A 26,004-nucleotide genomic window follows, 5' to 3' on the forward strand; every position below is an offset into this window, starting at 1 on the left:
AGACAATGCAGAAAATGGTACTTGAGATGCATCTTACAGGAAAAGAGAAACTATATGAGGTAGAGATAAGGATAGAATGTATTTTAGATATAGGGATGAATAGACTGTAATGGAGGAAGACTTGGGGCAAAGAGACCAATTAAGAGGTTACTGTGATAATCTGGGGGAGGGGGAGTTGATGAAGAGAAATACTTCTCTTGCCCCCGTCCTCTAATTGGTGAATTCTTCCACATTTATCTTGTAAATCCTTTTCAAAAGCCACCTCTTTTAGGAAGCTTTCCCTGACTTTCTCAATGGCTAAGAATCAATCCTCCCTTTTAGAACTTCATGTAGCACATTTTTTTCATCTTTCTAAATCATATATCAGGTAACATTGGATGTTATACTTTCAGTTTATGTTTTATCCCCTACTAGAGTCTGAGTTACATGAAGGTAGGGAGCAAGTTTTGTTTAAACTGCATTTTCTCCAGCATCTAGTGCTCTGCAGACTTAATATTTAAATGTGATCTTATATTTATATTTATATTTATAATATTAAAGATTAAAGGAAATTGTTGAAATGGTTCTGTGCCCTATCAGAGAGACCTTAGAGGAGAGCTCAAGGCTCTAAGCAAAAGAGGTGTGTGTTAGGAGATGGAAGTAATCTGGCAGAAAACCTAGGAGTACTAGACTTGGGCTGTACTCCAGATTTTATATGTGGCCACATATGATTTTCCTACCCTGGAGTTTAGTATCATCTGTAAAATTTGGTAGTGTTGGTGATATGGGGGAGAATATGATAAAATAAAAATGAATGATAGATCCTTAAATCATAAGATTTAGAGCTAATCTGACCCCCTTACTTTACAGAGAAAGAATTGGAAACATAAGGAATTTTGTTATGATCCCTTTCAATCCTCACACTTTTTGATTCCATGAAAAGGTCAGAATTCAAGGTCACTGCCTATATGATTCTGGACAAGTAAGTCATCTTACCTCTTTGTATTCCAGTCAACTTCCAAACACAAAAATGGCAGAGGTTAATTAATAGAGGGAGTTTCCTTGTTTGGGAGTTGCATATACCAATAAAAGCACATGTCCTAACATCCTTATATCCAAGTTTGTGTATGTGTACATGTGTATACATATATACATATGTGTATGTATACATACACACATTCAAATAATTCACTAAGAATATAAATCTCAAAGAAATGTTCAACCTATTTTTAGCAGAGGGAATTTACTTACTGGAAAAGTGTTAACCAGGCAATATATATATATATATATATTACATATATCATAACCATATGTAAAAATACTATAATAATTAATTGTATATGTGTATATCATATGTGTATATATACTTATGCAAATGTATATGTGTGTCTATGATATGTATGTATATCTATCATGACGGACTATGATCTGGGGCCAGAATTGAGTAAGAAGAAAGTAGCAGGTTGAATTGCATTTGAGAAACTGTTCTGTGCTTTCAATGATTCCAAATTATTCCTTTACACAAAACCTGTTTATTCTACCATTGATAGTTTTCTATTGATAACAACAATTCCTAGTTTTTGTATAGCACTTTAAAGTCTGCAAAGCATTATAAATATCACTGCCTGAAGAATCTAAATTAGAATGGAAAGAAACACAATAGTTCTAAATAAGAGATAGCACATTATCTTATTACAAGATTATTACAAGAAATGACATAAATGTATGATTCAGGTAATGTAAGATCACAAGGGAAGTGGATCAGTCATGTAGTGAGAGTAAAGGAATGACATGTATAGCACAGCAAGCCTGAGAACCATCCAAGGAACCCGGTAAGCTAGAAAAAGACCTTCAACACATTTTCTGCTTATAGGGCTGGTATGTGAAGACTGGGATGGATAGAATGAGAAGGCACGTATTGATGGAAATCTATACCCATGGAAGGATATCCCAAACAATGAGAGTACAGTTATCATGGGGAACCATTGAAAGTCCTTAGTTCATTTTAAAACACATTTAATTTTTTTTTTAAAGCTTATTAAGTGCAAAGTTATCTGGAAGATACCAAGATTAACTCAAGACATGGTCTTAGACTTCTTTGAAAGATAATAAATTAAAGAATCAGGAAAGGGCCTGAGAGAAAGCAGTTTATCCAGCCTCCCCACCCCCAGTTTCAGGAAGGTAATTGGACAAATAGTTGTGAATTATGGAATACCTTTAGGAAGGCATATATAATTGACATACTTAAGTAGTAAGTGAGCATTGTCATGCCTTTACTTACATTGCATTTTAAACAAAACAGCTCCCTAACTATTCTCCAAAACAATCCTTTCCTTTCTTACCCCCATGCCTTTGCTCACATCATTGCCTGGAGTCTTTTCATTTCCAATGTCTATTTATTTAATTCCTACAAGTCCCAGTTTACTAGATTAAGGTTTCTATTATTTTTCCTATTATGTATATGTATGTAAAAAGTATATAAAGTATATAAATGATTAAGTATACAAAAGTATATAAAATAGATTAGCTTTAAGAAGGCATATAAATTTACAGTATAAGTATTTATAAGGCATTAAGCCCCAGATTTCCTAGATTGAATTGTATGTTTTTAATCCACCAAAAGTCAACTTCTTAGAATATGTGACAAGCCAAGGTCCCTTCTTGGAACTCAGTTGCCTTCTATGATGATGACAAAATTGTACCAGAGGCCCTTTAAGATCACTTCCAGCTCTAAAAAATTCCCAGATTCTTACCATCTTTCATGGGTCTTGCTTTTTTAATCCAGTCTGTCAAGTGTCGGACGAAGTCAAAGAAGAAATCACCCTCAGGGACACTGATGACCTGGAGAGAAACATCTCCATTGGGGCAAGGTAACTAACAGGGGACCCCTGTTTTCTATTTTTTATTCCTACTCAAGTTCAAACCCAAATTACCTCTTTTTTTAACGGACAAATCCACACATTTTAATTTTAAAGTTACTAAACAAATTATAATACAAAAAGAAAAAAGAAAACCACGCAAGTCTTTTATCTAGGATGTTGTAATAGTCTTCTCCTGTCTCATCACTCCTCCTTCCAAGTCTATGTTAAAAAGGCTACCAGAACAACCCCTTCTAGGTACCAGCTCTGATCAAATCATTCCTCTGCTCCCTCTATACCCACCCACCCCCCAGCAGCTCCCCACTGCTTAAAGAAAGAAGTTCAAACTCTTTAGCCTAGAATACAGTTTTCAATTATTCTTTCCAGCTTTAGGTCCCATTCATTAATTCCCTTAACATACTGATTATTCACTAAAGCTATCCTTTCCTTTCTTGCCCCCATGACTTTTTCTGCACTGTTGCCTAGCATCCTTTCCCTTTCAATTACTATTCATTTAATTTCTACCTGTCTAAAAGTCCCAGCTTTCTAGATTAAGATTTTCAAGGGCAGCTAGGTGGTGCAGTGGATAAAGCCCTAACCCTAAAGTCAGGAAGACCTGAGTTCAAATCTTGTCTTGGACATTTAATACTTCCTAACCGTGTGATCCTGGGCAAGTTAAAAAAAAAAAGATTTTCATTATTCCTTCTACTAATACTTATTATTCTCCAAAACTATTCTTTCCTTTTTTGCTTCCATGTCCTTTCTTGCCTAGAGTCCTTTTCCTTCCAATGTCTGTTTATTTAATTCCTACTTATCTACAAGTCCTAGATTCCTAGATTAACATTTCCATTATTCCTTCTACTATATATACTTATCTTTATATAAATGCATGTATTAAATGGAAAGTTGTTGTATTAACTTATAAAGTTACAGTTAACTTTACAATCTTAAGTACAAAGTAACAATATTCTGTAGAGAATTATACATGTTTATATATATACATATACATACACACATCACGCACATCTATACACACTGCCCATATAAGTCTGTGTGTGTATGTATAGGTATGTGTATATATGCACACACAAATATATTATATCTATGTATATATACACACATATATTTATACACACACATATAATATGAGTGTGTTTGTATGTATGTGTGTGTGTGTGTATATATATATATATATATATATATATGGACTGTACTATATATTATGTATATGATGAAATCTATTTATAAGGAGAAACCATTTGATCCACAGGGATTGTTTCCATGAGCCAAATGTTGCTTCTTAGCATAGTTTATAATGTCAATAAAGTATTTTGCTAATTTGTACCCCAACATTTGAGCACTGGGTCTTTTTACTTGAATATGTGATCCTATGCAACGTGTGTGTGTGTGTGTGTATGTGTGTGTGTGTGTATCCTTATGAAATGGAAAGATTACTTTGGCCTAAGGCAGAAATTGATGGTGATGGGGTAATGGGTCAGGGAAAGCTATTCATCATCTCTCAGTCTCTCTCTACCCTTTCCTCATGGCATCTCCTATGCTTAGAATGAATCCTTCCCCCGCCCCTAACCTTCTCCCCCCATTAGAATAGTAGAACACAGATCTCTCAAGGGCAGGGATTGCTTCATTTGCCTCTGTGTCTCCAGAACATACTTAGTACATTGTAGGCAATTAAATGTTGAATTGAATTGGAATTCCTTCCTTCTTTTAAGCTTAGGTAGCACCTCTTCAATGAAGTGTTCCCTGATCATCCCTAACTAGAAGCGATCCATTCCTTTATGGGTTTCTCACATCATTTCAATAGGTACTCATGTACTTCTTGCCTGAGTTTTATTTTGTTGATTTTTACCTTGTCTTCTCATCCCTACATCAACTTAAGATCTCTCTCACCAAGGTCAATGTCGTCCCATACATTATAGCCACGAAATGATTCTTAGTTTAGATTTTCTGCTTTTCTGGAGGAGGTGACAGTTTAAGCAGAGCCTTGAATGTTGTGGTTAGAATTTCAATAGATGGTGGGAGGGTACAATGGGAGGTATAAACACTTTAGGCATAGGAAATGTACAAGTAAAGGTAGAGAGATGGGAAACTTAGGGCATAGGTTAACAATGTAGCAGGTCTTGCTATGAAGATTTTGTAAATGTGGGATCTTTCTTCTACCTCTAATCTCCTTGCAGTATGTATTTGCTTAGTACTGGCATCACTGGCAGAGGGTAGAAGTATTTTAGTGATCATCCAGACATGATTCCAAATTGTTTTCCAGAATGAGTGGACCAAATCGACAGTGTATTAATGTGTCTGTCTTCCCAAAGTAGGGATATACAAGAAAGAGTGACTGCTCTACTTTATCTCTCTAATTGAATTATCAACTATTCTGCCAGTTTTAAAATCTGTCTCACTACCACCTCTTCCACCTTCCCATCAATACTAATATATTCCACAACTCCAAACTGTCCTTGCTGATGATTGACTGATTCACCTTGTCAGAAATTTTAACGAAGAGGCTGAATCCATCTGATGCCTTCAGAAGCAGCCTAGTGGAGATGCTCTGACAGAAGTCTTTGGCCTTGGTGCTGGATTCCACCTCGAAGGCCTATGTGAAGGGAAGACACTAGACTATCAGAGTTCTTTTCCAACAGTGTTCCCCCAAATCCCAACCTATTCCCCCTGGAAACCTATATCCACAAAAGTTTCCTAGGAATTTTCTCTTACCTTCCTACTCATTTTTCCCACATTTGCTGCAAGAAAATTGGGGAATTTTTTTTCTTTAAACTTCAGACAATTCTACCTTAGTTACTTTGGTCTGGGAGTTTTCTTCTGATTCTGGTCCAACTGTTCTTCTCATAACTGTCATTGTTCTCTTTCTGTCTGCTCTTCCATATCTTTGTAAGACCCATACTCCACCCTATGCCATCTTCAGGAACCAAATCAGGTACCCTCTCTTCCACAGAGCCTTCCTTGATTTCCCCAGGCTGAAGTGCAGTTGGGGAAGTATAGATAAAAAGAACTGGCCAGAAATTAGAAATCCAAAATCCTGCTACCATCTATGTAATCTTGGACTTCACTTCTCAGCCTCAGTTTCCTCACATGTAAAGAGCTCTAGAGCTGGAAGGAGTCCAACTCCCTCATTTGGAAGATGAAACTGAGGTTAAGGGATTCATCCAAAGTCACAATGATAGAGGTAGAGCTTCTGTCCTAGTCGTCTGACTCCCAGCTCTTTTCACTATATAATTCTGAACTAGATAAACTTTAAATTTCTTCTAAACTCTACAAATCTAAATCCTTCCTTTCCAAATCTCTGGAGCCTCCATGTTTCACTTTTCCTACACACTTCATTATTCTCTACCCTGTATAAGACTTATTTGTGCAATTCCCTGAACTAGAACAGAAGTTTCTCAAGGGCAGGGATTGAGATCATGCTGCTCATCTTTGGATACCAAATGCTGAGCAATAGGCCGTGAATGCAGGAAACATTTAATAAATAGTTGTACTTCACAATGCTTGCCAGTCCTTAAGAGACCACAGCATGAGTTCATGATGCAGGAATTACCTGACAAGCTCCATATGGCATTGGAATGAAACAAAAGACTCTAAGGATAATTAGAGATTATTCCAGTGTAGAATGGGCTGCCTTGAGAAAGTGGTAAGTTGCCGGCTATTGGAGGTATTTAAGGAGAGGCTGGCTAGCACTTGTCAGAGAAACTAAAGAAGAGGTTCCTGCTTAGGTAGGGGTTCACCTAGATGCCTTCCGAAGTCCCTTCCAACTCTTTTTGTAATCCTGTATTCTATGAGGAACTGATTTCTAAACAGTTACCTTGTGGTTGACTTAGCCAACATACTAACAGTAAGAAGGGGAATGGTAAGAAGGGATGCCAGCCATGGGATTTGAAAGTGACTAGAATAAGAAGGATAATCTTAATAAAGTAGCATTGAGAAAGTTATTGATAAGGAAGTCCTCCTGGCATTGAAGGCCATGGCCACAAAAGAAAGAATGCTAAGAAAAAGGCAGGGAAATCCTGCCATAGATTAGCAGGGTAAAGGACATAGTCCCTGAAAAAAACAGAATTAGCAGAATTTCTAGTATGATTCCCACAAAGTTTGAGAATATTGGGTCAATTGGAAGTTGATTGTAGAATCTAATTAAGTAATGATAAGAAGAATGGATTTGGAGTCAAAAGAACTAGATCTGAATCCTAACTGCCAAGTACTACCTCCATAATCTTAAGCAAAGTCACTTCCCCTTGTTTTCTTCCTTTGTAAAATGAGAAGGCTGAACTGGGTGATCCTTAAAGTCTCTTTTAGCTCTAAGTCCAATGACAGCCATCCTGGAGCTCCTTTGTCCTGTTGTCCCCCCAGTCTAACAAGGGTTAGATAGAGAATTAATGAACTACATCAGCCTTTAGCTTACCTCATCAGTGTCATCAGGAAAGTAGACTTTGTGGAAAATCTGAGTGGTTTTGTGCTGAATGGCCTCCACTTCCACCAAATGGGGAGGATATTTCCTAGAGCCATTCCTAAAAGGCAAAGGATATCATTCATTGTCAGAGACCAGGAAAACCAGGGATGCAGGTGAGGGTGTAAGAGCCTACTCAGAAACATGGGTACAGTCACATGGGTGGCTAATGAAGATGCAGAGATACCCATTTAATACAAGAATCCATCAAACCTACATAGAGATGCCCAAGATGCTCCTGAAGCCCCTTGGTTCTTTCCTTTTCTTTCATTTCTCACAACCATTATATTAATATAATTTCTTCCCTCATGAAGTTTTCAGTCTTGTTGGAGAGATATGAAATATATCAACAAGAAAAAGCACTTACTTTTTTTTTTTTACATTCATGAGATCATTCTCAGTTATCTTTTTAAACTAACTTTTTGTTTTTTCTTGGTCAGATTTTTTTGAATAAATTTTTTCATAATAACTTTTTGTTTTTCAAAATATAGGCATATATAGTTTTCAACATTCACTCTTGCAGAACCTTGTGTTCTAAAATTTTCTCCCTTCTCCCCTCCTAGACAGTAAATAATCCAATATAGGTTAAACGTGCAATTCTAACAAGAAGCATTAATCAGGCCCTGTGCCAAACATTAGATAAACAAAGACAGACAAAAAAAGGGATCCCTACTTTCAAGAAGCTCTCATGGGGAAGATTAATATGGAAACATTTAGGTATTATATGTGTAAGCAGCTAGTTGGCACAATGGAAAGGGTGCTGGACCTAGAGTTGGGAAGACTCATCTTCCTGAGCTTGAATCTGGTCTTACTAGCTATGTGACCCTGAGTAAGGCACTTAACCCTGTTTGCCTCAGTTTTCTCAATTAGAAAATTTGGCCAAGACATGTCAGGAGGCTTGGCATATTGCAAAGTAAGGCAAAAGCTCACCTGTTAGGGCCCCAAGTGCCAGAGTAGACTTGGGGACTAGAAGTGTGAAGGAGGAAAAAAATTTTTTTCTACTTGAAAACAATAAACTAAAGGGAGTGAATTAGTTATCTAAGGATGCTTTTAGTTCTATTTCTGGTTCTAAATTCTATTATTCCATGATCCTTTGGAAGTTCCCTCACACACCTGAGTTTCCATGATTTAGTATTCCTATGTTTATCTGAGAACCATCTCCCTGGAATTCACACTGCATTTTATCTTAGCCTGCCCATACCTGAGAGCCTTCTGGAGCCTCTGCATGCAGTCCGTGGACAGCTGGCAATGCTTCCGGGATTGAAGGAACCTTTGCACATGGGGAAGCAGGATGTTGCTTGGTGGGAAGAGGCCTGTGCATAGCCAGAGTAACTCCCAGCCTCGCTCCTCACTGTACCTGGACACCAGAGAGATACCAGCCAAATGAGATGTCACAGCAGTACATGCTATCCCCCTGTCACAGTAGGGATAGGAGGGTGGGATCAGGGAGATTTCCTGTAGTTCCAGACCTAGCATGAAAAGGTGACAACATGCCTGGGGAAAGGAGGGAACAGTCATCATGGTTAGCTATATTCTTCTAGTTGAACCAACTATGAAACAAGAGCAAGAGTGTTTTGGTAAATGTTTAACAATTGGATCTCTAGAGGGGAAAGTAGGCCTGACACCTTATTTAAAATTCATTTTAAATTAAATTAAAATTATTTAAAACCTTCTTAAGTCTAGAACAATCAACAAAACAATAAATCAAGCCTTGGTGTGCAGTGTTTTCTGATTTCTTAAATGTATTTAAATAAATGCTTATTTGAAAATTAAATAATCATCTCTCCAAAGAGTACCAGTCAGAAATGAGTGCAGTACACCCCTGAACAGGGGAAGAGTATTAATCTGGCCATCAGAATACTTGGATTCTAACCCTGACTTGACTTTAAGCAATCCACTTTATTTCTCTGGCTCATCTTAAATAAAAGGATTGATAATATCAGGTCTGATATTCTGTGAATGTTTAGGTTATATTTCAATTATATTCAATCAAAGAAAATTTTGGTAATCCACAGATGATACCATAGCCAACTTCACAAACAGGCTTGGCAGACAGGCTTTCATGGGGCGTGTCTTCAAGATACTTAGAATTTCCTAGGCTCTGCTCATAATAATCACTGAATAAATGTTCATGGAGCTGACTTTTCTTTTTTAAATGGAAGAGGTAATATTTGAGAGATGGGTAGGAATATGGTACATGGAGACACATACCTGGATTGGCTCCTATCATCTGCTAGCTTCCCAGCCTAACAACTGGGCCCATTCTAGTTACAGACCTGATGTGGTTGTCGGTGAGCTGCTTAAGTATCTGTACGTAGATCTCGTCCTTCAGAGGTTCAGCCTTCAATGCTCCTTCAAAGATCTGGTCTGTGAGCTCATTGACAGAGCGGGTCCTCTTGGAGGGGTAGTCACCCATGTACTTGAGCATGGGTAAACCAGCTGTCAAGGAAACACTAACCAATAGCCAACTGAGAACTAACTAGGAATTGTGGGGAGGGTGTTTTTAATAGATGCTTAGAGACTGGATGTTCAACTAGAGGCCATTAAGTCCTCAGGAAGGTGTGTGGAGTTGGTAAAAGGGGATAGACTTGGAGTCAGAAGTCACTGAAATTTTCTGGGTATCAGTTTCTTCATCCTAAAAATGGAGAACTTTATACCTGCCCTATCAAAGTGACAGAGCTATCCTGGAAGTAATAATGGAAGAAGCAACTAATATGACTTTGATATTTGCAAAATGTTACCTTCATGAGGGCAGGACTGATCTCTCTCAAGCCTGAAATGCCATCAGAGATTTTATAGAATTTTAAATATTTGTTAAATCTATTAACTTAATCTTCTGTATAGGTACCCAAACTGCATCTCTTACACTTTGCCCTCTCTCTCTTCCTGTGTATTTCTATTTTTCAGTCTCTTGTTTGTCTGGGATGTCTATCCTCTTGGATCTTCTTTTACTTTTCTCTCTTTCCCCCTTTTCTTTTTCCCCTTTTCCTTGTTTCTCTTTTCCACTCTCCTCTCACTTCAACCCACACAGGATGAGTTTAATCTCTGAATTGAGTGAATCTCAGACCTGGGTAGCTCTGTGGCAAGGAAGGAAGGCCTTCATATGATTCTTGAGCAGAAGAAAAAATATAACCTCCTTTGCTAATTTATCAGAGCAAGTAGGATTACTTTGGCACTCAGTCATTTAACTCCATCTAAGCTCTACCTTACAGATGAGGAAAACTGAGCTCTACAGCAGGAAAAATTTTGCCTGGGGAAATGAAATATTTTAATGACAGCCTTGTAACATGAAACTTGGTCTCCTAACTCCCAATCCAGAGTTCTTTCCACTATCATACACTTCTGGAGGAACTCAGTCTATTATGGACCTCTCCATATAGATCAGGCAGTAGTTAATGGATTTTGCAGAACTTAAGTCATGAAAAAGGGAACTCTCCCCTCTAGCTTGTTCTAAGTTTACACAGATCATGTTTCCCTTTCTTCCCCATCCCAGAATGTCTTAGTGGTGTTCCAGTCCCTCTCTGAACTCCCTTCTCATCAGGGCTCAATGACAGCAGATCCCCATGCCCCAGTACCGCCACATTCCCTCCAAGGCAGGATATCAATGAAGGCCATGCAGGCCTCCTGGGACAGCTCCTCATTGCCCAGAATCTTCTTCAGCAGGGCCTGCTTCAGGGGCTCCCTCGTATGACTCCATAGTTTGTCCTTGCCCCGGGCCTTGGAGATCATGACCCGACTTAGAGTATGCTTAGGTGGGGGCCTAGGAGGGTGTCAAGCACAGAGGACAAGGGGCAGTTATAATCAAGGCCACGGGAAACCAACCCAAAGTTCTGTTCTTTATCCCTCAGAGGCTGACAGAAGTGGCAGAGAGGGCAGAGTGAGGAAGGAAGGGGTGGGTGATGGGGGATCCACAAAGGCTTCTTAAGGCTTTCTCATCTCTCCCCATTTGGTACCTCCAAAAGCCATTTAGCTGAGTGGTTTTCAGATTGTTCCAGGCTGGACAATGGGTAAAATGACTAAGGCATCTGAACTAGGATTTCTCTGCTAGGTCCCAGGGCTTTCCTTTAATTCTTACATCTATCCTATGAAACAGGTACTATTTTTGCCTATCCCCATTTTATAGATAAGACAATTCAAACCCATCTTTTCCTGAATCCAGATCTTCTGCCTCTAAATTGCCCATCTAATCTATCCCACCGTCCTTGTGTATATACTTGGTGTCTTAAAAAGGTACCCCTATTGCTGGCCCAGAAGGTGTTGGAAAAGTAAGATCTGGGATCATATCCCCAGTGAGGGGAAAGGCTTATGGCCTCTAAGCATGGGGTTAGGGACCAGTACCTGAAATAATCATAAGAGAATTCCTCCAGTGTGTAGGGTTTCACTCGGACTTCAGGCTCTGTCATATGCAGCTGAGAAAGGCGGATGATGTCTTGTCTCTGGTCTGGGGTCATCGTGATTAAGGCCTAAGGAATCAAGAGCTTCATGCTAATTTCATTCGGGACACAAATGCCAGGACTGTGATCTACCCTGCAGAAGGAATACTTTCTTAGAACTGCCAAGTCTAAGGCAAGGGTACAAGGCTCTGAACCAAGTACTGCAGGAGGAGAGAAGGAAAATCCAAGGGAAAAAGAGACAGTTCTACCTCCAAAAGAACTCCTAGTCTCATAGGGGAATCTAGAAGTGGAATGTAAACTTCCTGAGAGCAGAAACTGCCTCATTTTGGTAGATGTATCACCAGAGCCTAGCAGAGTGCCTAGTACACTAATAGTGCATATAGTAAATGCCTGTAAGTTAATTGACTGACAGAGTACATAAGTCACATTAATATAAAATATAGTAATACTTCAAATCTACGTTACCTTCTTAAGATGAGATTTCTTCAAAAAGGAAAAAAAATTACAAAGCTTCCATTTCTTTTATGGTGAAGGCCCTCCCATGAAGCCAGGTCAGGATGGCTAGACTAGGATAGTCTAGACTTCCCAACTGCTCAAGACAGACCACTTCCCCTAGGACCACAGAGTTCCCCATACTTTGCCAACCTGTCCCAAAACCTACCACAATTTCTCGAGAAGGTGCTGTAGCCGTGGGCATTACATACACACAGTCAGTAGGAAAGTCTCCTCGTATCTTGGTTCTCTCATTCACTCCATTGGCCCAGCCAGAATTCATGACATGCTCACCAGTGTCATGGTCCAGGATGATGAGATCCCCTTTCAAGAAGCTAAGGAAGCCAGACTCTTCACCCACTGGAGGCAGAACAGGAACAAAAAATGGTAGATGGAGACTTGAGGATGTTCTAGACCTATATTTAATTTTAATACTCAAGACAAATAAGTAGAGCATAAGAAAGCACCAAGCTTTTCTTAATGAGTGATTTCTAAGGGTTTCTTAGATCTCTTCTAATTTTGAGACTGATTCTAAAGAATCACTAATGAAGGGAAAAGAAGAACTATCCCAAGGATGTTATACAAAGCCTAGTTATCTTGTTATCCTTTAAAAAGAACAAATGCTGTTTCCAATTTAAAGAAGGCAGAGCAGTTATAGTAGGTCACCTGAGTTGTGAAAAGGAAAAGCCAGCAGCTGTATTTCAGTAACATCCTTAAACTAGAATCAAACTCTACAAATCTGAAGCTGTCTATAATTAATACATAAAGACAAAGACTAACAAGGTATCTTTGTTGGTGCCTTAAAAACTGGCTTAGCAAAAGATGAAGATAGTCAATGCTGAAGGGGTTGTAGAAAGACAAACACTAATGTATTGTTGATACAGTTGTGAGCTTCTGAAGAAGAAAAAATAGTTTTGGAAAGCAATTTGGAATTATGCTAAGAATTCCATATATACCAAACATTTATAGCAGCACTTTTGGTAGCAACAAAGAAAGAGAAATAAAGCAGATGGTCAGCAGCTGGGAAGTAACTAATGGACTATTAACTATGACTTAGGATTAATACAGAGAAGCATGAAAAGACATAAAAGAAATTTTGGGAAATGAATAAGTAGAACCAAGTAAAACAACATACATAATGACAACCACAACATAAATGAGAAGAGTAACAACCTCAATATAAATGAGAAGAATAACAACCGCAAAATAAATGAAACTTAACATTTGGAAAATATATGACTAAGATTGGCCCCAAACAAGACATATTCATAGGAGGCATATTCATATTCAAACAAGACATAGTCAAACAAGAAAATTCCTAGGAGAAGATAGCTCACTCTCTTCTATGTGAAAGGGTGGGGCTATAGATGTAGAATATTGCTTATGATGCCAGACTCTTGATTTGTTGGTTGGTTGGAGGGAAAGATACATCATGGCACCCAACCCCACCTTGTTCTTGTCCCTTTTGTGCAAGGGGAAGGGGAATAAGACTTACTCACCAGGGTTGGGGTTGTCTTGGAGGGCAACCACAAATTTGGACCTCTTTCGAAGTCCCTCCAGGAAGGTAACCACCAGGTCTCGGATGTCCTCAGCATTACTGGAGGTGAATGTATACTCATCCCCCTTGATGGTGGCTAGTGTGAAGCTCTGAGCCTGCATCTTTCCCCCACTACAAGAGAGAGCAGGGAGAGTGCTTGAGTCTCATAATAAACTTCTAAGTCTGTCATCACTAAAGTGGAATCGCCATTCTTCAAGGCCTTCATGGGCTCATTGTAGGTTTTAGCTGAGGAAAGCCCCATACAAATCATAAATTTAAAAATCAGAAAGGATATCAAAGGACTCTGGATTCAGTCATCTTGTTTTACAGAAGATAGAGGTTCAGGAGGAAGTAAACTGAGTGTCACTTAAAACCGTCAAATGAGTACTAGATGATCCCTAATCAGGTATTTTATAAAAAAAAAGAGCCCCTTCAGCTACAGATCAGATGTCCCCTGGAGTCCTTTCTGATTCTGGGATTCTAGGATACTTTGAGACACCAAGAGATAAAGGACTAGACCAAGGTTAAACAGGAAATCAGAAGCAGAACCAGGACTAGAACCCAAAACCCAAATCCCTAAGCCAGCACTAATTCTGCTGCTATGATCAGAAGGATACTTTTATAATTTAAACCATCTTCCTCAGATTAATTTTTCTTATCAGATTTTCCTAAAGTGGGATATATCCACAATTCAGAACTAGAGCCACAGCAGAGAGAAATTTTTGGCTTAATATATGGAAAATTCATTGATAATTCAAATTGTCCCAAAATGGAATCAGTTATCTTAGAAAGCAGTGAGCTTCCATTCACTAGAGGTAAGCATTATGGAGCCAGGTAAGAACCCTCCCAGTTCTGAGATTCTGTGTATAGAATTATAAAAGCTATAATTCTGTGTGTCTCTGTCTCTCTGTCTTTCTCATCTCTGTTTCTCTCTCTGTGACTCTGTTTCTGTTTGTCTATCTGTCTGTCTTTCTGTATCTCTCTGTCTCTTTGTGTATGTGTGTGTGTGTCTTTCTGTCTCTTTGTGTCATGTGTCTGTGTCATGTGTCTCTCTCACTTTGTGTGTTCTCTCACTTTGTGTGTCAAGTCTGTGTGTGTCATATCTTTGTGTGTGTGTTATGTCTCTCTCTCTCTGTGTCGTATCTCTCTCACTGTGTTGTGTCTCTCACTTTGTGTTCTCTCTCACTTTGTGTGTCCTCTCTCTCACTTTGTGTTCTCTCTCTCACTTTGTGTGTCCTCTCTTTCACTTTGTGTGTCTTCTCTCTCACTTTGTGTGTCAAGTCTTTCTATGTGTCGTATCTGTGTGTGTGTGTTATCTCTCTCTCTGTGTGTTGTGTCTTTCTCACTTTGTGTGTTATGTCTCTCTCTCTCTCACTCTGTGTGTCGTGTCTCTCTCTCTCTCATTGTGCATCATGTTTCTCTCACTTTGTGTGTTATGTCTCTCTGTGTATTTCTCTCTTTGTGTGGTCTCTCTGTGTGTGTGTGTGTGTGTATTTCTCTTTGTATGTCTCTCTCTTTGTGCATGTCTCTCTCTTTATGTATGTATCTCTCTATCTTTGTCTCTTTCTGTGTCTATCTTTATGTCTGTCTTTTTGATGTCTCTCCTCTCCTCTCTTTGTGTGTCTATTTCTCTGTCATCTCTCTTTCAGCCTTCTCTCTTTCCTCTACTCCTCCTCCTCCTCGCTCTCAACTCCTTCCCCAGGGCTCTTAGCTGGCTTGTTAATTGGGCTACTTCTACTTATGTCTCCCTACCCCAATTCCTATGTCCTCACCTGCTGCTGGACACAGCCATGATTTCAGGATAGGAAAGCTCCAGCAGCACTTGCTCCTGCTCATCTACGAAATAGACACCTGTCCAGTTGACAGCAACAATGACATCATTCTTAGGCAGGCTGGGCCCTGGATTGGAAATAGTATATATTATAAGTAATGATGATGATGATGATGGCAGTACAAGTAATAGAAAAAAATCAATTGAAGGAACTAGAAATGTTTAGCCTAGAGAAGAGAAAACTTTGGGTAGGTGTGAATATTGTCTTCATATATTTGAATATCTGACAGGTAAGAGAGGGATTATTTTTATTCTGCTTGGTCCTGGATAGCAGAAATAAGAACAAGGGGAGGTAGTAGATTTCAGCTGAATATGGAAAAGAAATTCTTAACTATTCATTTAATAAACAGATGTTAATATTAAGTATCTACTATGTACCAGGAACTTACTGTGCTAAGAGACTGGGATAGAAATAAAAAGCTAAAACAATTACTACCTTCAAAGAACTTACATTCTAATGAGGAGACAATATGTTTATGATAGCTACATATAAGATGTATACAGAGTACAGGGAATGAGGCACTAATAACTGGGGGATGGAAGAGAAAGGGTTGAAACGACTCTCTTAAAGAAGGTGGCCTTTGAGTCTCAAGGAAAGCCAGGGATTTGAAGAGGGCAAAAGTGAAGAGAAAATGCCCTAAGATTCAGAGCAATCCAGCAATGGAATAGATTACCCTACTGAGTTCTCCATTCCTGGAGCTATTTAAGGAGAGGCCAGATGGACATTTATCAAGTGTATTGTAAAAGGAATTCCTGTTCAGGTATGATTTGGACTGCACAACCTCTGAAGTCCCTCATAGATAGAAAAATGTCCCAATCATTACCACTGCCCAAATGTGGAACAATTTGCCTTATAAACAATGAATGAGTTCCCTGTCACTGGAGGTTTTCCAGTACAGTAAACTAAGTGATATTTGAGGTGATTCCCAACTCTGAAATCCTATAGTTCCATTACTAACTACTCCCACAGTTTACAAAACCCTTTTATACCCATTATCTTACTTGACCCTCACCCTTACCCAATGGTAAGGAAGGATAAAGAAGGAAAGCTGTGGGTCTGAGAAATTAAGGATATTCTTCTCCAAGGACACAAGAAGGTGTTCATGATAGAACTGGGATTGAGATCTCTGGACATTGAATTTTCCATCCCACGCCCAGGACCTAAATCTGCCCTCCCCTCCCCCCAGGGTAAGGAATCAGCTCATTTGTTTGGACCCAGGTTATAGCAGCCAAAGACCCAAGCATCTTAGAAGATTCTGGAACACTCTATAGAGCAGATACAAGGGGGCAGCTAGGTGGCACAGTGGATAGAGCACCAGCCTTGAAGTCAGAAGAATCTGAGTTCAAATCTGGTCTCAGATACTTAACACTTCCCAGCTGTGTGATCCTGAGCAAGTCACTTAAGTCCAGTTGCTTCAGAAAAAAAAAAAAAAAAGAGCAGATACAAAGAGGATTCAAAAACAATGGCCAACAGCCATTCAGTGCTGGCACACACAGGACTCGTGAGGTCTTTGAGGTCTTTACTGGATTAAAATATTTTAATCTGGGGTCTTCAAGGACAAGATAAATTGTGGGTAATATCCTCTTGATGTGATCTATAGTTTGGAGTTTGGTCATGTGAAGAATTCACAGTGGCCATTCTCTTTGGCAAAAAGTAGATTTATTTGGGGAAAAGGTTACAGACAAAATGAAGGGATACAATAGATACCAGGAATGATAGTTATGAAATAGAGTGGGAGAACTCACAATTACCCAATAGAAAGGAAGTATCTCATGAGGTCGGGTATATCCTTAGTTGGCAGGTTAAATCCTGAAAGGACTTAGGACCCTAAAAGGGATAGTTAGCTGTAAGGAGGAGAAGTGGGATTGAGAAGCATAGTGGAGTTAAGGGAGATATCACGTGGCATGGGAGAAGGGGAAGGAAAAAGACACTACAAGGCAGAGTGCCATGGTGGGCTGACTCAAAGTAAGTAGCAGCAAAGCTATGAGTTGTTTTATAGGGAAAATTTAGCCTCAGTATCTTGACCTAACTTGGATTTCTGACTGGATTATCTTTGGCTGGTGGGACCAAGGAACTAAACTGATTTCCATTTTCCTGCTTGCCTAGGGATTAATTTTTATCAATTCTTCTGCTTAACCATACCTAACATTGAAGACCTCATCACTCTAGTTATCATTAATATATTAAGGATTTATGAATTCAGGGTGGATCTTCTCTTTAACAACACAGGTCCCTCTAGTAATTAAGAGTCACTATCATTGAAAAAATCCAAAAATATTCATCATCTTGTGACCAACTTGGTTCAAACCTAATCCTTGAATAAATGATGGGCATATAGAACCATATTCAAAGCCTTCCCTGTTTGGTAGGGCCTGGCCCAGCTTCTGTTCTACAGATATCAACTTTTAAGGTCACCTCCATTAGATAGAGTGCTGCTCTTGGAATCAGAAAGCTCTGGGTTCAAATGGTACTTCTTCTGATACTGTGCAAATCTGGGCAAATTATTTAGTCTTTCTGGGTCTCAGTTCCTTCTCAAAAATATGAGAAACTGAAGTTCCTCTACTTCACAGAGTTGTAATAAGAATCAAATGAGACAATATTTGTAAAATGCTTACCTGGTACATAGCAGGTGTTGTGTAAATGTTAGATATTATTATTATTGATGAGGTCCTAGATGGCTGACTGTGGTTATCAAAGAGAAACCAGAATACTGACAGAGTTGTTCCCTGGGGCAGGCAAGGAAAAGGCTCTGATACAGATCAAGTTAGCTTGTCCCACCTTCTGTGGCGGTTGTCTAGGCAGAGATCCATTATACAACTCTTACAACAACCCTGGGAAGTGGGGGCTATTTTTATGCCATTTTACATCTGAGGAAACTGAGGCAGAGTGTGTGTATGTGTGTGTGTGTGTGTGTGTGTGTGTGTTTTAGTGACTTGCCCAAAGTCATACAGAGTAAATTTACATTGACCTCTGTGAGCCAAAGTCATATAGATAATATGTAGCAGAACCAGTGCTTTAGCTAAAAATCCAACTTTTTTCTTCCATTATGTCACAGTATAAAGAAAGATAGAATCCATATTAGAAAATTTTTGTTTCAATAGTGTGATCTTCTGGGTAATCACACCTGCCTTGGTGATGCAATCACATCTGCCTAGCCTGTACATACCTTGCTTCCAAGCTGTACTTTCCTAGGCATTTTGTTCTGCTCACTCTGCACTCGGTTTGCAGTAATTCGTATCATTCTGACTTGGCATAAACTCTCACTTTAGTCTGCTCATTGACTGGCAGAGGCTGGGAAGCTTTGGGAGTATTGAGATGTTATGAGAACAGAATTTGCAGGAATGATAAGTCACCTGCTCAGATAGGAGGAGAAACAGTTTTCTCTGAGATTTCTAAAGTTTCTCATTGAACCCAACTTTCACAAAGTCCTTTCGTACACTGACTGATTTATCTACTTTTTGTTTTCATTTGTGTTTCCTTAGCAACAGTGTGGTTAGAAAGCATTTAAGGGTACAATTAATGATAACATAGGCTCTAAATTATTTCTGTTACTACTTCACTTTGGAAGAACACCGGTGTCAGTTTGTCTTTCTCTCACTTTTCATGGTCTCTGTGAGAGCCAGAATAGCTGGTCTGATTTCTGGCATTTTCACGGGTTGTGCATTCCACACAATAGGACTGAAATAAAATAAGGTTTTGGTGTTTAAAGCTATAAACCTTCAGCTCAGCAGACCTTTCCCTCTGAGATTACTTTCTATTTATATTGTATGTATAACTTTTTTGTTTTTCATGTTATCTCCTTCATTAGAATGTAAGTTTCCTGAGAGCAGGGACAATATGTTTACATCATATACAGTTTGTATCCTCAGTGCCTAGAATACAGTAAGCACTTAAAAAATATTTGTTTTATTATTATTGGAATGCTTTATTCCTTGAAGGCTGTAAAAGTCAAGGTACAACTATACTCTTTCTCTAATGGTCCTCTACTCTCTGGCCCAAATGTCTGGGCTTCCTTTCCCTCTGTCATTTGGGGTATTCTGTGGCCTGGTTCTGTTAATTTTACCTTTGCAATATCTCTGGAAGACATCCCCTTTTCTTCTCTTGACACTGGCACCACTCTAGTGCAGAGCCCTATCACATCACACCTGGATTATGCAATAACTTGCTGATGAGTTTGCCTGCCTCAAGTGTCCCCACTCCAATCCATCCTCCATTCAGCTACCAAAGTGATTTTCCTAAAACAGACAGAGGTCTGAGCATGTCACCACCCCACCCCTACTATTCAAAAAAACTACAGTAGCTCCCTATTGCCCTAGGATCAAATACAAAATGTTCTTGTTTGGCATTCAAAGCCCTTCATACCTATCTAGCTCCTACCTATCTTTCCAGTTTTCTTGTGCCGGTCCTCTTTGATCTAGTGATACTGGCCTCCTAGCTGCCCCACGAATAAGACATTCCACATTTTGGCTTCTGGGCATTCTCTCTAGTTGCCCCCACTCCCCCCCACCCATGTCTGCAATGCTCCTCCCTCCTTTGCTCTGATTGCTGACCTGCCTGGCTTTCTGCACATTGCAATTAAAATCCTATTTTCGACAGGAAGTTCTCCCTATTCCTTCTTAATTCCAGTGCCTTTCTTCCGTTAATAATTTCCTAATTATTTTGTATATAGCTTGCTTAGTATATATTTTCTTGTATATTGTCTTTGCCATTAGACTGTAAGCTCTTTGAGGGCAGGGACTGTCTTTTACATCTTTTTGTATCCTCAGTCATTAGTATAGTGCCTGACACACTGCAAGTGCTTAATAAATAGTTATTGATTGATTAATTGCCTTGGCTAAGAGCCATTCTGTCTCCCCAGAGGCAACTTCAACTTGCTGATCCTAGTTTGGCACTCGAAGGACAGGCAGTACTAGTGACATATGACAGCTCTCATTTACCACAGATGCACCTTCTCTATGGAGGCTTGCTAAGTTTCAGTCTATTATCTTTTGCTAGAAGGGATCTCAGGCACATTCAGTATCCCCAGATGGTTTGGGTCAATGTTACAGACCAAATCCTTGACATAAACTATGTGTTAGAATAAAGAAAGAGAAAATATAGTCCTGATCCTCCAAAAATTTACAGTTTGCTGGGGCTCCTTACAGAAGGTGCACCTAGGGGCATACATAGGCATTTGGCAGATATCACCCTAAATCTTTCCTCTTCTTTCTTGAAAAAGCTATTTACACTGAGTGCTTTAATTCCATCTGTTCTCACTCTCATGAAATCCTATAGTCTGGCTTACAAACTTATCATCAACTGAATCTGATCTCCTGTAGTTACCAATATTCTCTGAATTGCCATATCTAGGGGCCTCTTCTCAGTTTTCATGCTCCTCAAATCCTCTGCTACATTTGACACCATTGGTCACTCTTTCCCCCAAGAAACTATTTCTTCTCTGGGCTGTCGATGTACTGTCTCTCTTGCTTCTTCTATCTTTCTATCAATCTCTCTTCAATGATCCATCATCTGGGTTGTATAAGTTCTTTTCTATCTTCTCTTTAGTGTCATCCTCTCTGATTGGCTCAATTATTACTTCAGTGCAGTTGGTACAGGGATCTCTATCTCCATCCCAAAAGTCTCTATTGAACAAATGAATCCTGCATCATGAACTGCCCACTAGACATTTCCATCAGTGTCACCATCACATGTCACACATCACATATCTAAAATAGAACTCTTAATCCCATCCATTAAACCCTCCCTTTTAAACTCTACAATTGTTATTGAGATCACTGCCATTTTCCTAGTTACTTGGGTTTGCAAGTGTTATCTTCATTCTCACCTACCCCACATACCCCACACTTAGTTGTCAAGCATTGGTCTTTCTATCTCTACACATCTCTCAAACAAGTTCCTTTCTCTCCAGTCACATAGAAATTATCTTAGTTCAGTCCCTCATTACCTCTCCAAATTTGCATCCCTGCTTCAAATGAATGGGTATCCAATCCATCCTTCAAAATAATTTCCCCAAAGTACAAGGTTAATCATGACACCTCTGTTGCTCGATAAACTCCAATGGTTCCCTATTGTCTATAGGAGTAATTTAAAATTCTTCAAAAATTATCTCCTTTCTCCCTTTCTAGTTCTCTTACACAATATTATCTACCTTACATTCTGAGTTTCAGCCATTCTGGACTACATATTGTTCCGAACACATAACACTCCAACTTCATTTCCTCCATGCCTTTGTATTAGCTGTACCTAATGCATGGAATACATTGTCTCCTCATTTCTGCTGTAGGAATCACGGATTTTTGTCTAGACCTGGCTCAAGTGCCAGGATGTTTGTCACCAAGTACTTGTAGGTGAACACTTTCTTCCTCATCTCCCTAGCTGCTATTGACTTCCTATAACCACCTTATATTAGTTTTGTATGTATTTGTGTATACTTTTTTGTACTTAATTGTTTATAACCTCAGTGTTTGTATCTTCAGCATTTAACACAATGTCTGGTTTTTAATAAGCATTTAATAAATGTTTGTTGATTAATTGACTGACTAGAGAAAGAACAGCAGACAAAGAGAATTCCTTTCATCCCTGAAATTCTGTCTCTAGACCCAGGGATGGAGAGAGATGAATCTAGAAATGTTACCTGAGAACTTAAAGGCTTCATAGAATCTAGAGAAAAGCAAAGGCCACTTGAAACGTGCAAAGTTCACTACATCTTCTTTGACTTTCTGAGGATCTGTTCTTCTATGGGCATAAATTCCCTGTGGTAGAAAGGAAAGACCATAAGACACATATATATTTACACTATACTGGAGATCTCATCTGACATTTATTGGTTCTTTTGATGAAAAAGCTCAAAATTCAGTAATATGTGCAGAAAAACCTAGTGATAATGAAGTAATGGTTCATTCTCTTTTTCATCTTTAGATTTATCATAGGCTAGAAACTGGAAAATGAATGGATGCCCATCAATTGGAGAATGGCTGGGTAAATTGTGGTATATGAATGTTATGGAATATTATTGCTCTGTAAGGAATGACCAGCAGGATGAATACAGAGAGGCTTGGAGAGACCTACATGGACTGATGCTAAGTGAGATGAGCAGAACCAGGAGATCATTATACACTTCGACAACGATATTGTATGAGGATGTATTCTGATGGAAGTGGATTTCTCTGACAAAGAGACTTAACTGAGTTTCATTGGAGAAATGATGGACAGAAACAGCTACACCCAAAGAAGGAATACTGGGAAATGAATGTGAACTATTTGCATTTTTTATTTTCTTCCCGAGTTATTTTTACCTTCTGAATCTAATTCTCCCTGTGCAACAAGAGAACTGTTCGGTTCTGCAAATATGTATTGTATCTAGGATATACTGCAACATATTTAACATATATAGGACTGCTTGACATCCTGGGGGGGGGAGGAGGGAGGGAGGGGAAAAAACGAAACATAAGTGATTGCAAGGGATAATGTCGTGTAAAAATTATCCTGGCATGGATTCTGTCAATACAAAGTTATTATTAAATAAAATAAAATTAAAAAAAAAAGATTTATCATAGATTTCTCATCATTAGATTTATCATCACCATCATCCCCCCCATCATCATCCCTATTATCATCACCATCACCAGCAACATCATCTTTAACAACACCATCCCATCATGCTCTTCATCATCAACATCATTGTCTTTGCCATCACCACCACCACCACTACCATTTTCCTTATCATAATCTTAACTGCCACCATCATTATGATTATCACCATTACTACTACCACACTTATCTTCATCGAAATTAACATCAATAGTAGCAACTTCAATATCACTCCACCATCACCAACATCATTGTCTTTCCCATCACCACCATCACCATTCTTTTCTTCCTTATCTTCATCACCATCAGCATCATTATCATCATTATATCATCATCATCATACTTCTACCATATTTATTTTTAGGGTAGCTAGATGGCTTAATGGATAGAGCACTGAGCCTGAAGTCAGGAAGACTCACCTCCCTGAATTCAAATCTGGCCTCAGATATTTAATAACTGTGTGGTCTTGGGCAAGTAATCTAACCCTGTTTGCCTCAGTTTCCTCACCTGTAAAATCAGCTAGAGAAGGAAATGCCAAACTATCTATACTATCTATGCCAAGAAAAACCCAAATAGAGTCATAAGAGTAAGACATGACTGAAAAATGACTGAACTAGTACTTATTCTCATCATAACCAAAAGCAGCAGCAGCATCTTCAACTTTCTTATCACCATCACCCAAATATGATTACCACAAGCACCATTCAGAACCATAACCCTAAATATCACTAAACTATCATCATCAATAACACTCAATAACAACAGTTTTGTAATATCTTATATTATCTTAGTAATTTTTATTTTTTAAAGGCTTTTCATCAATGCCTCATTTTTATTCTCTGAATTTCACCCAACCTTAAATCTGTACCATCTTTGTTTTGCATTTCCAAGTGGTTTCTGGGGCAGAGGCAAGATGATACAATGAAATCCAGTATTTTTGTCTAGTTCTCCCAACACACCCCCTCTACAACAATCTAGAATGTGTACCAAACCAAATCCTGACTAAGAAAGCCAAGAAAAAGTCATTTTTCTAGCCCAGAGCAACTCAGGAAGACAGACAGATCTCTCAACACTGTGATAAAAATTGGCCAGGAAAGCAGAGAGCAGCAATGATGTCAAAATAGGCAGAAATGGTAGTGGGAGGTGCAAGTCATACTGACGCTTCTCTCCAGATCATACTACTTTCGAAACATTGACAACTTATAGGCTCTCCTCATGAGTTGTGAAAGCAGTAGAAAGACATAAATGACAGATTCAAGCCAATCACTCCCCCTAGAAGTAAGCAGAGCTCAACCCATCATAGAGTCTAGAGTCAAGAAGTAGACTGGAAAAATGAATAAACAAAAACAAAATAATTTGACCAAAAACTATAGTGACAAGGAAGATCAGGACACAAACACAGAAAAAGATAATGATTTGAAAATATCCAGAAGCAAAGCCCTAAAGAAAAATATGTATTGAATATGTGTCCCAAAGGTCCCAAAGGCTGAATTTTTTTCTTTAAAAAAATTTTCTTAGAGAGCAAAACAACACTTTAAAAATCAAATAAGAATAGTAAAGGATAAATTGAGAAACAGTAATGAAAGCTATGCAAGAAATTTTTGAAAAGAGAATGAACAATTTAATAAAAAAGATAACAAAAATACTAAAGAAAATAACTACCTAAAAATCAAAATTGAGCATATTGAAAAAAATACAAAAGCTCATTAAAGAAAATAACCTCTTAAATATTAGAATTGGTTAAGTGGAAGCTAATGACTCCATGAGATATCAAGAAATAAATAAAACACAATATGGCGGAGAAGGCACACGCAACTTTCTAAGCTCTCTCATACCCTCACGACCAATTATTAAAGTCAGCCTCAAAAATAGCACTTGACTGGTAAAACCCATGAAGACTAGAAGTACAACAACTTACCAGCTGATGATAATCTGGAATTTCATCTGAAAAGGTTTGTCCTGAAGGGTCAGGGAGAAGATCAGCACAAGCAGGCAGAGAACTAGAGGCTAACATGTTGTGCAGATTGGGCAGGAGTGGTCTCTGTGGTTAGAAAATTACAGAGACAACACTGGCATAGACTGATTGCTCTGCAAAACAGTAGATCAGCAGAGAAATCAAAGCCACTCTAAAAACCACCAGAACCTAACAGGATCTGGCTTTACCTACAAAGCCACTCTAAAAAATGCCAGAACCTAACAGGATCTGGCTTTACCTACAAAGCCACTCTAAAAAATGCCAGAACCTAACAGGATCTGGTTTTATCCACCCAAAACCGGAAGTGACTCAGCATAGATCACAGCACAACTGTGCAGCCCCAACCCACAGTACAAGGCTTTTCCTTGGGACAGTTACAAACCTGTACAGCAAGGGGGAACAGCCTGGGGCAGTCTCTAATCTGTACAGTGAGAGGCTCAGCCTGGGGTAATAGAACTGCCGCAGAGCGACTTATTTCGGGACAGAGACACTTCCAGTCTGAGCAGGGCTATTCCCTGGTCATCTATTAATATCCACAGCCCTACTGGGGGCTTTGGACTGGGATAGTGACACTTTCACTGCTTAGTCTCTAGCCTTAGGGCAGTCACTAAAGCACACAGCGGGTTCTCCACTGGGCACTTCTGCAGCTCCGCCAGTGCTGAATCACTTCCAGTTTGGGGGAACTTTTGCCCAGAGCACTCCCATACCTTGCTGCTTGCAGCTTGTTTTATATCTTTCCCTGCTTTTCAGAGGAAGCTGGCAACCCCCTTGCCCTGAAGGCAGACCCTAAAGGCAGATCCTAAAGGCTTTAAAAAATGAGTAAAAAAAATCAAATGGATGATCGATAGCTTCTATACAGAAAAAGAGCAGGTTTGC

At 39.0% G+C, this 26,004-nt stretch overlaps 1 protein-coding gene across 1 annotated transcript in view; it reads right to left on the reverse strand.

Moving 5' to 3' along the window:
- The window catches only part of MYO7A (myosin VIIA), a 151,872-nt gene that overhangs the window by 16,491 nt on the left and 109,377 nt on the right, over positions 1–26,004 (reverse strand). Inside the window, exons 31-41 of the mRNA XM_051987061.1 lie at positions 22,198–22,315; positions 15,504–15,630; positions 13,694–13,863; positions 12,364–12,554; positions 11,647–11,771; positions 10,911–11,068; positions 9,585–9,738; positions 8,510–8,665; positions 7,264–7,369; positions 5,335–5,448; positions 2,733–2,820 (exon numbers count right to left, since the gene is read on the reverse strand). Coding sequence (XP_051843021.1) covers positions 2,733–2,820; positions 5,335–5,448; positions 7,264–7,369; positions 8,510–8,665; positions 9,585–9,738; positions 10,911–11,068; positions 11,647–11,771; positions 12,364–12,554; positions 13,694–13,863; positions 15,504–15,630; positions 22,198–22,315 — 1,507 coding nt within the window. The remainder of the gene's footprint in view (positions 1–2,732; positions 2,821–5,334; positions 5,449–7,263; positions 7,370–8,509; positions 8,666–9,584; positions 9,739–10,910; positions 11,069–11,646; positions 11,772–12,363; positions 12,555–13,693; positions 13,864–15,503; positions 15,631–22,197; positions 22,316–26,004) is intronic.

Source organism: Antechinus flavipes, chromosome 3 (assembly GCF_016432865.1).
Source record: "Antechinus flavipes isolate AdamAnt ecotype Samford, QLD, Australia chromosome 3, AdamAnt_v2, whole genome shotgun sequence".
NCBI classification, from domain to species: Eukaryota; Metazoa; Chordata; class Mammalia; order Dasyuromorphia; family Dasyuridae; genus Antechinus; species Antechinus flavipes.